At 44.1% G+C, this 14,316-nt stretch overlaps 1 protein-coding gene across 1 annotated transcript in view; it reads left to right on the forward strand.

The window, feature by feature from the left end:
• Positions 1 to 1,062: 1,062 nt before the first annotated feature.
• LOC132765718 (uncharacterized) overlaps positions 1,063 to 14,316 on the forward strand; it is a 56,739-nt gene continuing 43,485 nt past the window's right edge. Inside the window, exons 1-4 of the mRNA XM_067464742.1 lie at positions 1,063 to 1,315; positions 4,834 to 6,022; positions 7,454 to 7,715; positions 8,651 to 9,311. Of these exons, the coding sequence (XP_067320843.1) occupies positions 5,198 to 6,022; positions 7,454 to 7,715; positions 8,651 to 9,311 (1,748 nt within the window). The 5' untranslated portion in view covers positions 1,063 to 1,315; positions 4,834 to 5,197. The remainder of the gene's footprint in view (positions 1,316 to 4,833; positions 6,023 to 7,453; positions 7,716 to 8,650; positions 9,312 to 14,316) is intronic.

A 14,316-nucleotide genomic window follows, 5' to 3' on the forward strand; every position in this document is an offset into this window, starting at 1 on the left:
TTGTCATCTGTCTGATAGATTATTTGCACTCTGGTGGGAAGCTTCCCATCAACAAGATGAAGTATTATAGCGACGAAGATGGAAAATAAGCTGTATTTCTGGCATTGGAGAGGGATTGACTGGTGCCTGCTGGAAGCGCAGTTTGGTTTTCTCAATGTTCAATGAGAGGCCGAGCTTCTCATTTGCGTTCAATGAGAGCCCAAGCTTCTCGTTTCCTTCTGTGAAGGTTTTTAGAGTGGCTTGTAGGTCTTCTTCTGAATGTGCACAGACTATGTTATCATCGGCATATTGGAGTTCTATAAGAGATGTTGTTGTAACCTTGGTTTTCAGTCTGCTGAGGTTAAATAGCTTGTTGTCTGTTCGATAGATGATTTACACTCTGGTGGGAAGCTTCCCATCAACAAGATGAAGTATTATAGCGACAAAGATGGAAAATAATGTTGGGGAAGTAACCCATTAAGCTGTATTTCTGGCATTGCAGAGGGATTGACTGGTGCCTGCTGGAAGCGCACTTTGGTTTTCCCGATGTTCAATGACAGGCCGAGCTTCTCATTTGCATTAAATGAGAGCCCAAGCTTCTCGTTTGCTTCTGCGAAGGTGTTTAGAGTGGCTTGTAGGTCTTCTGAATGCGCACAGACTACATTATCATCTGCATATTGAAGTTATATAAGAGATGTTGCTGTAACCTTGGTTTTCCATCTGCTGAGGTTAAATACCTTGTCATCTGTTACACTCTGGTGGGAAGCTTCCGATCCCTGTCTGACACCTGATTCCACCTTAAATGGGTCCACTTTAACTGGCTGATTCCACCAGCCCTCTTTGGCAGAGATGGTTAAAGCCCTTGTGAAACTACATCTTCCAGGATTCCTGAGTATTGAGCCATGGCAGTTAGAGTGGGGTCAGACTTGGTTAATTCTACAGTGCAGATGTACCCAAAGGTTACTCTCCCAAGCCTGTCCTTGGCTTGACTTGCAAGGGGCGGTGCAATGACTGCTTGGCCTCAGGCAGCAAAATGTCTTGGGACGGCACCTAACTGGAGGGGGTTAAGGGGAAAAAAGACAGGTCGCCGATTGCCTAGACAAGCCCGGAACTGGTGCTGTGTTGTGTTTCCTTTTCCTGCCCTCCCCCTTCTTGGTTTGCCAGGCTGGAAACAGCAGCAGAAGGGAGGCAACAACAGAAGCAGCCTTTCCCTCCCCTTCTGCAGGAACTAAACTTGGACCTTTGGGAAAGGGTTGCACGTTTCCAGAGCCTGCAGCTGGAAGACCTGGAAAGTGGATCAGGGGAAAGAGATCAGGAGGGGAGCAAGAGGGTGAAGGTAAGGATCTGGGGGAGCATGATGTGTAGGAGCAGAAAGAATGGCTCTTTTGGGAACAAAGGAAGGAATGGGATCTTGAGTGTCAGCATTGCTGAGATGCCAGGGAAGGAAAAAGAATGGCATAATTTTGGGACCAAGGGAAAGAATTCAGGGTGCATCTACACTGTGGAATTAATTCAGTTTAACTGCATGGAAGTTTTGCCAGATCTCTAGTCTTCTCTGCCAAAGAATGTTTGTTCCTTGCCAAAGTACAAATATGGGCAATCACCACTGGAACGGCTTCTTGGCTACGATTTCGGATGGTGTGGTTTGTAATAATTGCTTTTAATGTTTATATGCTTTTTAAATTTATGTTTTAATGTGTATGTTTATTTCAGTACATGTCTATGGAAGCTTTTAAACAGAGGCTGGATGGCCATCTGTCAGGGGTGATTTGAATGCAATATTCCTGCTTCTTGGCAGGGGGTTGGACTGGATGGCCCGTGAGGTCTCTTCCAACTCTTTGATTCTATGATTCTGTCTTATGTGGCATTGAATTGTTACCTATTGTAAGGCTGCTCTGAGTCCCCTTCGGAGTGAGAAGGGCAGGATATAAATCTATATAAATAAAAATGTTATGTTTGTTTGTGTGATTAACATAACTCAAAAACCACTAGGCGAATTGATACCAAATTTGGATACAATACACATATTAGGAGCCCCCGGTGGCACAGTGGGTTAAAGCCCTGTGCCGGCAGGACTGAAGACTGACAGGTCGCAGCTTCAAATCCGGGGAAAGGCGGTTGAGCTCCCTCTATCAGCTCCAGCTCCTCATGCGGGGACATGAGAGAAGCCTCCCACAAGGATGATAAAACATCAAAAATCATCCGGGTGTCCCCTCGGCAACGTCCTTGCAGACGGCCAATTCTCTCACAACAGGATGCTCCTGACACGACCAAAAAACGAGTAACCATCACTCATAAAAACACTGAAAAACACAGCAAAAGAGACCTAAAAGCCAAAAAATATATATTAAAAATAATTAAAACACATGCACAAACACAAATATATACACATATAAAAAGGTAAAGGTTGTCCCCTGGCATTCAGTCCAGTCATGTCTGACTCTGGGGTGTGGTGCTCATCTCCATTTCTAAGCCGAAGAGCCGGCATTGTCCATAGACACCTCCAAGGCCTTGTGGCCAGCATGACTGCAAGGAGCACCATTACCTTCCCACCAGAGTGGTACCTATTGATCTACTACATTTGCATGTTTTTGAACTGCTAGATTGGCAGAAGCTAGGGCTGACAGCAGAAGCTCACGCTGCTCCCCGGAATCGAACCTGCGACCTTTCAGTCAACAAGCTCAGCAGCTCAGCATTTTAACCCACTGTGCCACCGGGGGCTCCGATATACACATATACACAAATATATATGCACACATATGCACACACAAAACACATATACACAGACTAGGCCACAGCAACGGGTGGCAGGGGACGGCTGGTACTGTAAATAAATCTATAAATAAAAATGTAATGTTAGTTTGTGGGATTAACATAACTCAAAAACCACTGGATGAATTATCAGGCCAACTAGTGACCATCACTCATAAAAACACTGAAATACACATCAGAAGAGACTTAAAAATAAAAAAAACCAAAAATACATTACAATGCATATGCAAAACCACATACATATGCAAACACACATATATACACATATACACACACACATATACGCATATATATACAGACTGGTCCACAGCAATGTGTGGCAGGGGACAGCTCTAGTGCTTTTTAAATTTATGTTTTAACTAGCTGTACCTGCCACATGTTGCTGTGGCCAAACTTCCCTCTTTCTCTCCTTCTTTTCCTCCTTCCTTCACTCCTTCCTTGCTGTCTTTCCTTCTCTTCTTCCTTTCTTCTCTATCTCTTTCCTTCTTTCCCCCCTTTTCTTTCTCTTCTGCTGTCTCTCTTTCCTTCCTTCTCTCTTTCCTTCTTTCCTTACCTCCCTCTTTCTCTACATCTTTCCCCCTTCCTTCACTCCCTCTTTCCTTCCTTCTTCCCTTTTTTCTTTCTTTCTCTCCTTCCTTCCTTCACTAACTTTCCTTCTTTCCCCCTTTTTCTTTACCTCCCTCTTTCTCTCCTTTCTTCCTTCTCTATCTCTTTCCTTCCTTCCTTCTCTCTTTGCTTCCTTCTCCCTTTCCTTCTTTCCCTCCCCCTTCCTTCCTTCCTTCCTTCCTTCCTTCCTTTCTTTTCTCCTCTTCCCTCCCTCTTTCTTCTCTTTTTTCTGTATTGTCATTTAGCTTTTCATCATTTAGCTTTTTGGGGCTTTTAAGTCCCTTCTGTTGTGTTTTTCAGTGTTTTTATGAGTGAAGGACATACATTGGGTTGTTAGGTGTATTGTGTCCAAATTTGATGTTAATTCCCCCAGTGATTTTTGAGTTCTGTTAATCCCACAAACGAACATTACATTTTTCTTTATATAGCTGTGTATGATGATTTTAGTATATGCCTGTCTTATGTGGCATTGGATTGTTGCCTGTTGTAAGGTTGCTCCGAGTCTCCTTCAGGGTGAGAAAGGCAGGGTATAAATACTGTAAATAAATCTATATAAATAAAAATGTAATGTTAGTTTGTGGGATTAACATAACTCAAAAACCACTGGATGAATTGACACGGAATTTGGACACTACAACCCTGACAGACTGATGCATGACCATCACTCATAAACCCCTCCCAAAAACAGCAGAAAGGACTTAAAAACCCCCAAAAAGCTAAATGACATACAGCACATGCGTGAGAACAACAGCTCCCAGCATCCCCTAGAGCAGGCCCTTTAGGAGAGAAGGATGCTCCAACTTTACTGCTTCCAAGCTGCAAGCTTGGATTTCTTGAAAGCATTCCAATCCCTGCATATTTCCTATATCCTATTCCTGGACTGCAACTCCCACCAATCCTCCAGATAGATAGATTAGCTAGAGATAGGTAGGTAGGTAGATGGATCGATTAGGACTCCTGGGAATTACAGTCCAAGAATAGGTAGAGAAGGAAGAAAGGAGACAAAGAAAAAGGGAGGGGAAGGAAGGAAAGAGGTGGAGAAGGAAGGAAGGAAGGAAAGAGGGAGGAAGGGAAGGAAGGAGAGAAAGAGGGAAGATTGGCTACAGCAATGCGTGCCGGGTACAGCTAGTAAATCAAAAAATGTGGTGCTGGAGGAAAAATCTGAGAGTGCCTTGGACCGTGAGAAGATCCAACCAGTCCATACTTCAGGCAGCCAATTCTCTCACACAAGAAGCGATGTGTAGTTTCTCAAGTCGCTCCTGACAAACATACACACACACAAACACAAAAACTGGAAGCTGAAAAGAGAATCACATTGAAGGACCTAGACAATTCTAGAGGGCTGTTCTCTCTAGAAATCCCTAGGTCATCCAGAGTGACTGGAGAAAATATGCAATTGAGTCAAAACCCGCAAATGCAGTGCGACAAATGTAGTTCTCTCTGGACTCTAAATAAATGTTGTTTTTTCTTCCACAGGTGCACAGGAAACAACAGAAATTGCCAGGCTGTATTTTAGCTCATTAAAGCCATGCAGATCCTTGCTTGGAATATGGCACCTCCTTTGTTAGATTGGTAGGAGACAGTGGCTCTGAGTGCGGATGCTTTTCCTGCCACGGGGGTGAAGACGTGGGTTTCCATTTTCCAGCTAAATGATATACAGCTAGAAAGACACTTTGAGGTTTCTGTGGCACTTCTTAAGGAAACATTCCTGCCCCCATTCCTCTCTGCACACTTCCCCGGCGCTCTTCCCTGGCCATCCAGAAGAAAGTCCTCCAACGAGGCTGGATACAACCTCTCTCTCCGTGGAGATCAGGCGAAAGCCACTTGGGTGGCATCCAAGATGGCGATGGGAAGAGGGGAAACGGCTGCCCTTCACCTTCAGCTCCGGGGTGCTCCAGAGCGAGGGTTGCAGCCGCCCCTGAAAACAGAAGAGCGAGACTCATCTGGGCATGAAGTAGTGCCGCGTTTGCCCCCAGCTGGTTCCATACGAGACTTTTTGGCTGAGGAATCACAACAGGTGAAGCAAGAACCAGATGAAGGGCTTCAGCAACAGCAGCGGCAACCCCCACCTCCACCCCCATCACAGCAACACAACTGGGAATCTCAAAGACAGGAGTTTTCCAAGGCGGTCCAATATCCCCAGTCTGGATGGAGAAACCCGCCAATGCACAAGACCCTGCCGTGGGACACAAATTCCTTTCCATCTTCCTATGACGCTCCACTCAATGCAAGCCAGTGGCCTTCTGGAGGAGGCTGGGTGCCCCAAGACCTCCACGTCCTCAGCCGAGATGCCCAAACCACCTACAGCGGGAAGGAGCAAAGGGAGCGAAGGAATTACGGGACTGTGAAAGAAGAGGTTCCCAATGAGGATGCGGTCACCTCGGAGATCCGGCGCCAACGCTTCCGGCACCACCGCTACCAGGAGACTGAGGGGCCCCGGGAAGTCTGCCGGCAGCTCCAAGAACTCTGCCGCCAGTGGCTGCGGCCGGAGCGGCACACCAAAGAGCAGATCTTGGAGGTGCTGATTCTGGAGCAGTTCCTGACCGTCCTTCCTGTGGAGATTCAGAACTGGGTCAGGGAACACGGGCCGGAGAGCTGTGCCCAAGCGGTCGCCTTGTCGGAAGATTTCCTCATGAGGCAGCGCGAGGCCCTGAGAAAAGAGCAGGTAGGAAAATGCCCTTAGATCATTTGTCCAGCATATGGGTTTCTTAAAATAAACCTCTATCAATTGGCAAGGTGCATGACTACAGCAGACAGATCCTTCTTGTTAGTGATTTTCTCTTTCAAATATTATTTTTGGGGATGGGAATCATACAGAGATGGGAAACTCACCAAATGTTGTTGGACTGTGACACCTAGCATCCCTAGATAATGCAGCCAGTAGTGAGGCATGATTCGATTTGTAGTCCATCAAGATCATTGGTGAACTGTAGTAAGTTTTGGGTAAACCAAGAATCTCCACATTTTTAAATTTAGTTTTGAATTTTTTAAAAATTGAAATGTTTATTTGTATATTGGATGTATATGGTTTTTAAGGCGTTGAATTATTGCCTATGTTGTAAGCTGCCCGGAGTCTCCCTCGGGGTCAAGAAAGGTGGGATATAAATATAGCAAATAAATAAATAAATCTATATAAATAAAAATGTAATGTTCGTTTGTGGGATTAACATAACTCAAAAACTACTGGACAAATTGACATGAAATTTGGACACAATACACCTATCAGGCCAATGAGTATCCATCACCCCTAAACACACACACACATACAAAACCCCAGTGGAACAGACTTTAAAAAACCCAAAATATACCATATATACATATACACGCACACACTCATATACATATACACATACACACGTATATATGCACAAACACACACAAATATACGCATATACACACATACATACACATATATACATATACAAATGCATATATACATATACAAATACACACACACACACACACACACACATATATATATACACAAACACACATATATATAAATATATACACACACACATATATACACACACATACACAGACTGGGCCACAGCAATGCATGGCAGGGGATAGCTAGTAAGTAAGTAAGTAAGTAAGTAAATAAATAAATAAATTTGGAGGCGTTATCTTTTTGGAAATTAATTGGGATTCACACTACTTGGAATTATCATAGCCTATTGGAAAGGCATGACCTTGTTAGAGAGCATAACCTTTGGCAAGGTATGAACTTCCTGAGAAGAGTTAAAAACTCGCTTGAGTCAACCTTCTCCTTAATGGTAAATATGTGCTAGTATTTGTGCAAGGCAATTAGATTTCTCCGCTGTTAGACTGATGTACTTAGATATCTCTTTGAACTGTTAGGAACAAAGTCATGCCAATGCATAAAAAACAGCAGAGTTTCAGAAATGTCATTTCAGTTGTCCAAATAATCTACTCTCCCTTAAAACATCTTGGTTTAAATTGTACTCTCAAGAGACCAAAAATAAAGTAGTCTTTGTGGATGACTATCTGTCAAGTGCTTGAAATATGTATTCACCCAGAATAGTCCTCAATGGCTTTTGAGGGCTCTTCCAACTCTAGGATTGTATGATTCCAGGCGCTGTGGACGTTCGATGAGGTAGTGGCGAATGCACCCTTGGTTCAGCAAATGCCGTTTCCAGCCATGACGCAGCAGGTCCATTTTCCCGCCTTGGGTCTGCCGATGCAGTACCCACCCATGACCCAGCAGACCCTGTATCCTGCAATCGGCCAGCAAGCCCCAAACCCCATCATGTCAGAGAGGATGCCGTTGCATGCTGGGGGAACGCTACTCTGTCGGGAACCCGTGCCGGAGGGTGGAAGGAGCCTCAGGCCATATGGTAAGTTATCTTGCCAGTGCTGGATTTTGAACATTTTGGGGAAACTAATAGCAAAACTTGAGATATTGCTTTTGAAAAAGACCATTAGAGTATGCTCGGTTCTGGCCACAGGGGGAGCTGCCGCTTCATTGTCCACTTGTGATACCGAGTCCATGATGGAGTACTTCCTCTTTCTTACGCACACTGCTGGGAAGTTTTATGGTGTTGTAAATTAGTTAAAATAGCCTCCCCTGCATAAAATGGTACTTACATTTCCTACCTGATAGATACAACCTTCTTTCAAGCTGCATAGGTCAATGGCAAGCTAGACTATTAATGGTTGGGAGCTCACTCTGACCCAGGCTGGCTTCAAATTCATGACCTCTTGGTCAGTAGTAATTTAATGCAGCTGGCTACTAACTAGCTGTGCCACAGCCCGGTTGTTGTTGTTTATATTCTATAATAATAATCATCATCATCTTTATTTATATCCCGCCACCATCTCCCCAAAGGGGACTCAGAGTGGCTTACATGAGGCCAAGCCCAGCGATACATTACAGCAACATAAAATATAAACAAAATAACATCACAATAAAATAAATAAAGCAATCAAGTAAAATAAACAGTACAAAAATAACATAATGAAAAATAAAACACAATGGATGGGCCAAATGCACAACATAAAATGATAAAACACTGGATGAGATAGCAATGAAAAAGCATATTTGTGGGGGAGGAGCTCATAGGAGACTAAACAGTGGAATTAGACTTTCAATAAGGTGGGGGAAAATGCAATATGAGGGAAGCAGTGTAGGTGAAACAACAGGACTGGAATATATGGTAAAGGTTTCCCCTTGAAATTGTCTAGTTGTGTCTGACTCGATCACTTACATGGTTGTAAAACTTGTGCCAAACTATATTTTTCACTCTTCCTTCCCCTAATCTTCTGCACGCAGGGCCTATCCAGGAGTTTCGGAGGCCCTTAACGAATGCCGAGCGGATGCGCAACCGGCGGATGCGCAATCGGAAGCAGCGCCTGGAGACCAGCATGCAGCTCGTGGAGTCAGCCTCGCGGGCACCCTCGATGCTTCTGGACGCCATGCGCGGGCTGCACCACCAGGACCTGAAGGCCTTTGACCGGGCCAGGCAGGAGGAATGGCAGCACCGCAAACAGGAAAGGCGCCAAGACCGAGCTACGTCCCAGTTGATGGTCACCGCCCTTGAGCGCTCCCACAGTGACCTGGGGCAGTTCTTGGGGAGGCAAACTGAGACCATGGCGGCCATCGCGGCAGTGTTTGCCGGCCGGAGGTCTCCCTCGCAGGGAACTCACCAGGGACTTGGCTCTTACCCGGATCGCAATAATGCTCCAGAATCCAGAGCTCCGCTACAACCTGGCCATGTGCCTGGTATGCCTTCAGAGCCCACGTCTGGACCCATAGTCCCATGTCCGGTGCCTCCCTTGGCCATACCTGGTGGCGTTTGCGATCCCGTTCCTGAACCATCCCTGACGGATGGCCCTCAAGAGGATGCAGATCCCGACTCCCCAACGCCATCCACTTCAGATGCCACTTCACGGACCCTTGACGCAAGACCGAACCGAGGGACAAAAAGAAAGATGTGGGAATGATATGATTGTCGTCCCTTGGTGTTTTAGCTAAATGTTGTCATCGGTTTGACTACAGGCAGGGTCGACAGGATGGTATCCTGCCCTTGTCCTATTTTTCACAAGTATCCTCCACTTATCCCATTTCAACCATCATACCTTAAGCTATCTGTAAAATGGGAATAACCAACCTGCTTCGCAAGGTGGTTGTGAGTGTGCAATTGCAAAGCATCCTAACCATGTAGCCATTTCATTCTGCTTTCTAAGCCTTTGAAGCAGGAGTGGGGAAGAGGGGGACATTTTCCAGAACATTATTTATTTCTGGAAAATTATTTCTTTTTTTGTGATCCTTCTCAGAATCTGGCCCGTAGGGGATTTTGGTAAGGACCATTGAAGAAACCCAACTTTTCTATGCCCTGCAAAAACAACACTACATCTCGGGGCTCACTCTGGGCCTACAACTATTTTTTTCCTTTCCATTATATTTATTATAAATAAACATACTTGTCACACTCAAGTTGACAAGCCACAGCTAATACCTCCCCCCCCCCCCCTTGACTGCAGTTCATATACAGTAAAATGAAAGCTCAATAACGGGGAGGAGATGATAAAACTACCTGTTTCGAGACTTAGAAACAAAGCTGGAGAATAAAAAAACAGACGAGTGGCATTCATTAAAGATTTCCCCTGTGACCCACTTCTATTTATCACAGGACACTGAAACTGCATATGTGTCATGATAAAAGTCTCTATAGGTTATGTACCAATGTACAACTCAGAACTGATAACGGTCTTGATTTTACAGGTGCCAAAGTGGTGTTGTCATGAATGACTTTTCAATAACTTTTTTAAAAGTTCTTTTTATTGCATTTTCTAGTGTGAGAGGGTATATCAAATTACAGAAAAACATTTAGACATACAGACATACAGATTTTATGCAACTACGTTGGATGTACAACAACTTAAAGTTACATTGGACTAACAAACAGACAAAGGGGAATTACATTTTCGCTCAACATTCACACACATGTACATGCATTCATCCTCATGCACCCAAATATTATAATATCCTCCCCCCTCCCCCCCACTCCTTGGAGAAGCACCTGTTAGGCTAGACCTTGCTTTCCTGCAACCTGCCAATGTATAGTTCCAAAACTTCCATAACTTCATAACTTCAAAAATCCAAAATGCATACTTTCCCTAAGCACAATGCCAAGAATGAGATCTGTGTTTTCCATACAGCAAAACCTGACTCCCTGCACAAAATCTAAGACTCCAAAAGCACACTTCTTCCTCTTCCCTTGAGAAAGAAGCCCCAAAGTGACCAGATTGCTCCTGTGTAAATTTGCCACTCTCCAAATACACCATATTTCTCCTTCCCATGGAGCAGAGAGGCGGGTGGAACAAACTCCTCAGGTCTGCCACACTTTGAGCATTATTAGACAGAGTCTTTTATAGGAATATTCTGCTGATGTAGTCCCAAAGTTGTAAATGAATGATAGACGTCTTCCATTCTGGCTCCATCTCAGTTTCCTGGCCAGATGTTTATTTATTATTTTTATTTATTTTGAATATTTGTACCCTGCCCTTCTCAAGCCTCGGGGGGGGGGGGGGGGGACTCAGGGCAGCTTCCAATTGGCAGCAATTTGATGCCTCAATATATACATAATAAAAACAAATAGTCAATAATTATAAATAGTTAAAACATTAAAACAATACAATTAAAATCTACTAAGAATTACCACTCTGGTGGCCATTATTAGCCGAAAACTGTGGTTGGATGCTCCATCAAACTTATCCATAATCCATTTCCAAGCCATTGTCAACATTGTTATTGTCATTGTCCGCTTAATTACCCGAAGACCTGGTCCCACATCTACGTTTTAAACTTTTTTTCTAAAGATGAGGAGGGATGAAGATGACCTAATTTCCACAGGGAGTGAGTTCCACAAGGGGGGGGGCACCACCTAGAAGGCCCTATCCCTCATCCCTGCCAAGTGTGTTTGAGACAGAGGTGGGGCTGAGAGCAGGGCCTCCCCAGAAGATCTTAAACTTCAAGGTGGGACGTAGAAAGAGATACGTTCAGACAGATATGCTGGACCGGAGCCATATAGGGTTGATTCTTCTTGATTGGTTTTGATCTTATGTTGAGTTCCTTCTTAACATTGTAAACATTTATTTATTTATTTGCTACATATATACTGCCATTCTCAGTAGACTCGGCAGTTTATCTTATCACTGTCCAGTTCTTATCACAGTTTAGTTTTCAATTCTTATTAGCAACTTTTAATTACAGTCCAGCAAGCAAGTAGTTAGTCATTGCAGGCCTTAATATTATACTGGTGTCTCCAAAATTATTAACTCCCTCCTTTCATCCTTCCATTCATTCCCACACATCATTTAATTCACATTTATCAAATCTGCACATTGAATTTCTTATTACAGTGTGAGTTTTGATCATGGACCCAGTGGAATACAGAGCAGTCATCAAGTTCCTTGACTTGAAAGGCCGCACACCCAAAGGAGACGTTCGATGAAATGAAAGAGATTTATGGTGATGATTCCCCATCGTATGAGGTAGTGAAGAACAGGCATCAATTCAAATGTGGTCGGACTTCGATGCAAATAGCTCTAATTCCAGGGTGACCCCACTCTGAAATTGATGGACACGCTATCCAGCATGTGGAGGTCGCCATTTTGGAATCGCCATGTAACTATCGCCATGTAACTATTTCTCACCTAGTCCAAAATGTCAAGAGTAGTGTGGGGTCTGTGGGAAAAAATATCATCCAAGACCATCTTCACATGCATAAGGTATGTGGGGTCACCACAGCATGAGGACTTGTATTTAGGGGTCACGGCATTAGGAAAGTTGAGAAACATTGATCTAGAAGCTAGGCTCCTATGGATGCAGCCTAGAATGGCAGTGCCCTCTTTAGCTGTTGACTCATGTCCAAGCTTATGGTCTACTAAGAGTCCTAGATGCCTTTCACATGGACTGTTTTCAAGACAGGTGTCACCCATCCTATTTCACTGGCCAGCGGATGTGGAGATATTGTGTACCTCCCAAGACCCATGCTCTTGAAGTGTATAGCAGACTCATCCTATATTCTACTTTCAGAGGTTTTACATACTAACTCCCAGTTAATGCAACCAGCATAGCCAAAGGCTGGTGTGATGGGGTTTTGTAACCCAAAAGATCTCAAGGGCTTCAGGGACCCGCTTCTGTCTCTCCAGGATATTTGCTGCCTGCTCCCTTATGGCAGGCATGGGCAAACTTAGGCCCTCCAGGTGTTTTGGACTTCAACTCCCACAATTCCTAATAGCCTACTGTTATGAATTGTGGGAGTTGAAGTCCAAAACACCTGGAGGGCTGAAGTTTGCTCATGCCTGTCTTGTTCTATGGAGGAGTGTCTCCAAGTCTTCATCTCCCCAGATGTTCTGAACTTCAGATCCCAGAATGGTTGACCATTGACTTGTTGTTCATTCGTTCAGTCGTCTCCGACTCTTCGTGACCTCATGGACCAGCCCACGCCAGAGCTCCCTGTCGGCCGTCACCACCCCCAGCTCCTTTAAGGTCAGTCCAGTCACTTCAAGGATGCCATCCATCCATCTTGCCCTTGGTCGGCCCCTCTTCCTTTTTCCTTCCACTTTCCCCAGCATAATTGTCTTCTCTAGGCTTTGCTGTCTCCTCATGATGTGGCCAAAGTACTTCAACTTTGTCTCTAGTATCCTTCCGTCCAATGAGAGGTCGGGCTTTATTTCCTGGAGGATATTCTTGAGAGTTGAAGACCAAAATACCTGGAAGGCCATAGATTGAGAATCACTGGAACCCTAAATAATAATAATAATAATAATAATAATAATAATAATAATAATAATAATAATCTTTCTTTATATTCTGTTTTATCTTCCCAAGGGACTCATGGCAGATTACAGAACACATATACAGCAAACATTCAATTCCAACATATAATTAATATTTAAACTGGGTTGCTACAGTGATTCAAAGTGGGGTCTAACAACATGTTATCAAAAGCTTTCATGGCTGGAATCACAGGGTTGCTGTGAGTTTTCTGGGCTGTATGGCCATGTTCCAGAAGCATTCTCTCCTGACATTTCACTCACATCTATGACAGGCATCCTCAGAGGTTGTGAGGTCTGTTGCAAACTAGGCAAATGAGGTTTATATACCTGTGAAATGTGCAGGATGGGAGACAGAACTCTGATCTGCTGGAGGCAAGTGTGAATATTGCAATTGTCCACCATGATTAGCATTGAATAGCCTTACAGCTTCAAAGTCTGACTGCTTCCTGCCTGGGGGAATCCTTTGTTGGGAGGTGTTATCTGGCTCTGATTGTTTTATGTCAGGAATTCCCCTGTTTGAGGTAATTCTTTTTCCATCTCTGGCATCTGGAGGCTGTGATCGTGTCTGCCCACCGGGAGGGGGGTGTCGCGCCATCTTCCATGCTGAGGAGCTTTGTTGTCAGTAGAAATCCTCCCGATCGAATTGCTGGCATGTCCTTATGAGTGCCTTTTTATTACCTCCCTGCTTAAAGTGGTACCTATTTATCTACTCACATTGCTGTTTTCTACCTGCTTGGTGAGCAGAAACTGGGCTTACAGTGGGAGCTCACCCCAGACCAAGCTTGAACTGCCAACTTTTCAACCCTAACACTTTTGGACTTCAGCTTCTCCTTCTGGGAACGGCACCCACCCAGTAATGGGGAATGCTAGGAATTGTAGTTCAACAACATCTGGAGGGCTAAACAATTTCTGCTCTTATTTGCAAATTCTTCTTTTTTGAGCAGCTGATAACCTTCCCATTGCAGCTTCAAAACCAAATTGATAGAAGGAGAAAAAAAAAAAAACCAAGTTTGTGGAAAACAAACAAAAGTGTTAAAATAAAATTACACCTCTTTTAAAAAAAAGTAAAGTTTTCCCCTTCACATTAAGTCTAGTTGTGTCTGACTTTAAGGCATGGTGCTCATCTCCATGTCTAAGCTGAAGAATCAGCAT

The sequence above is a fragment of the Anolis sagrei genome, chromosome 2, assembly GCF_037176765.1.
Source record: "Anolis sagrei isolate rAnoSag1 chromosome 2, rAnoSag1.mat, whole genome shotgun sequence".
Lineage (NCBI taxonomy): Eukaryota > Metazoa > Chordata > Lepidosauria > Squamata > Dactyloidae > Anolis > Anolis sagrei.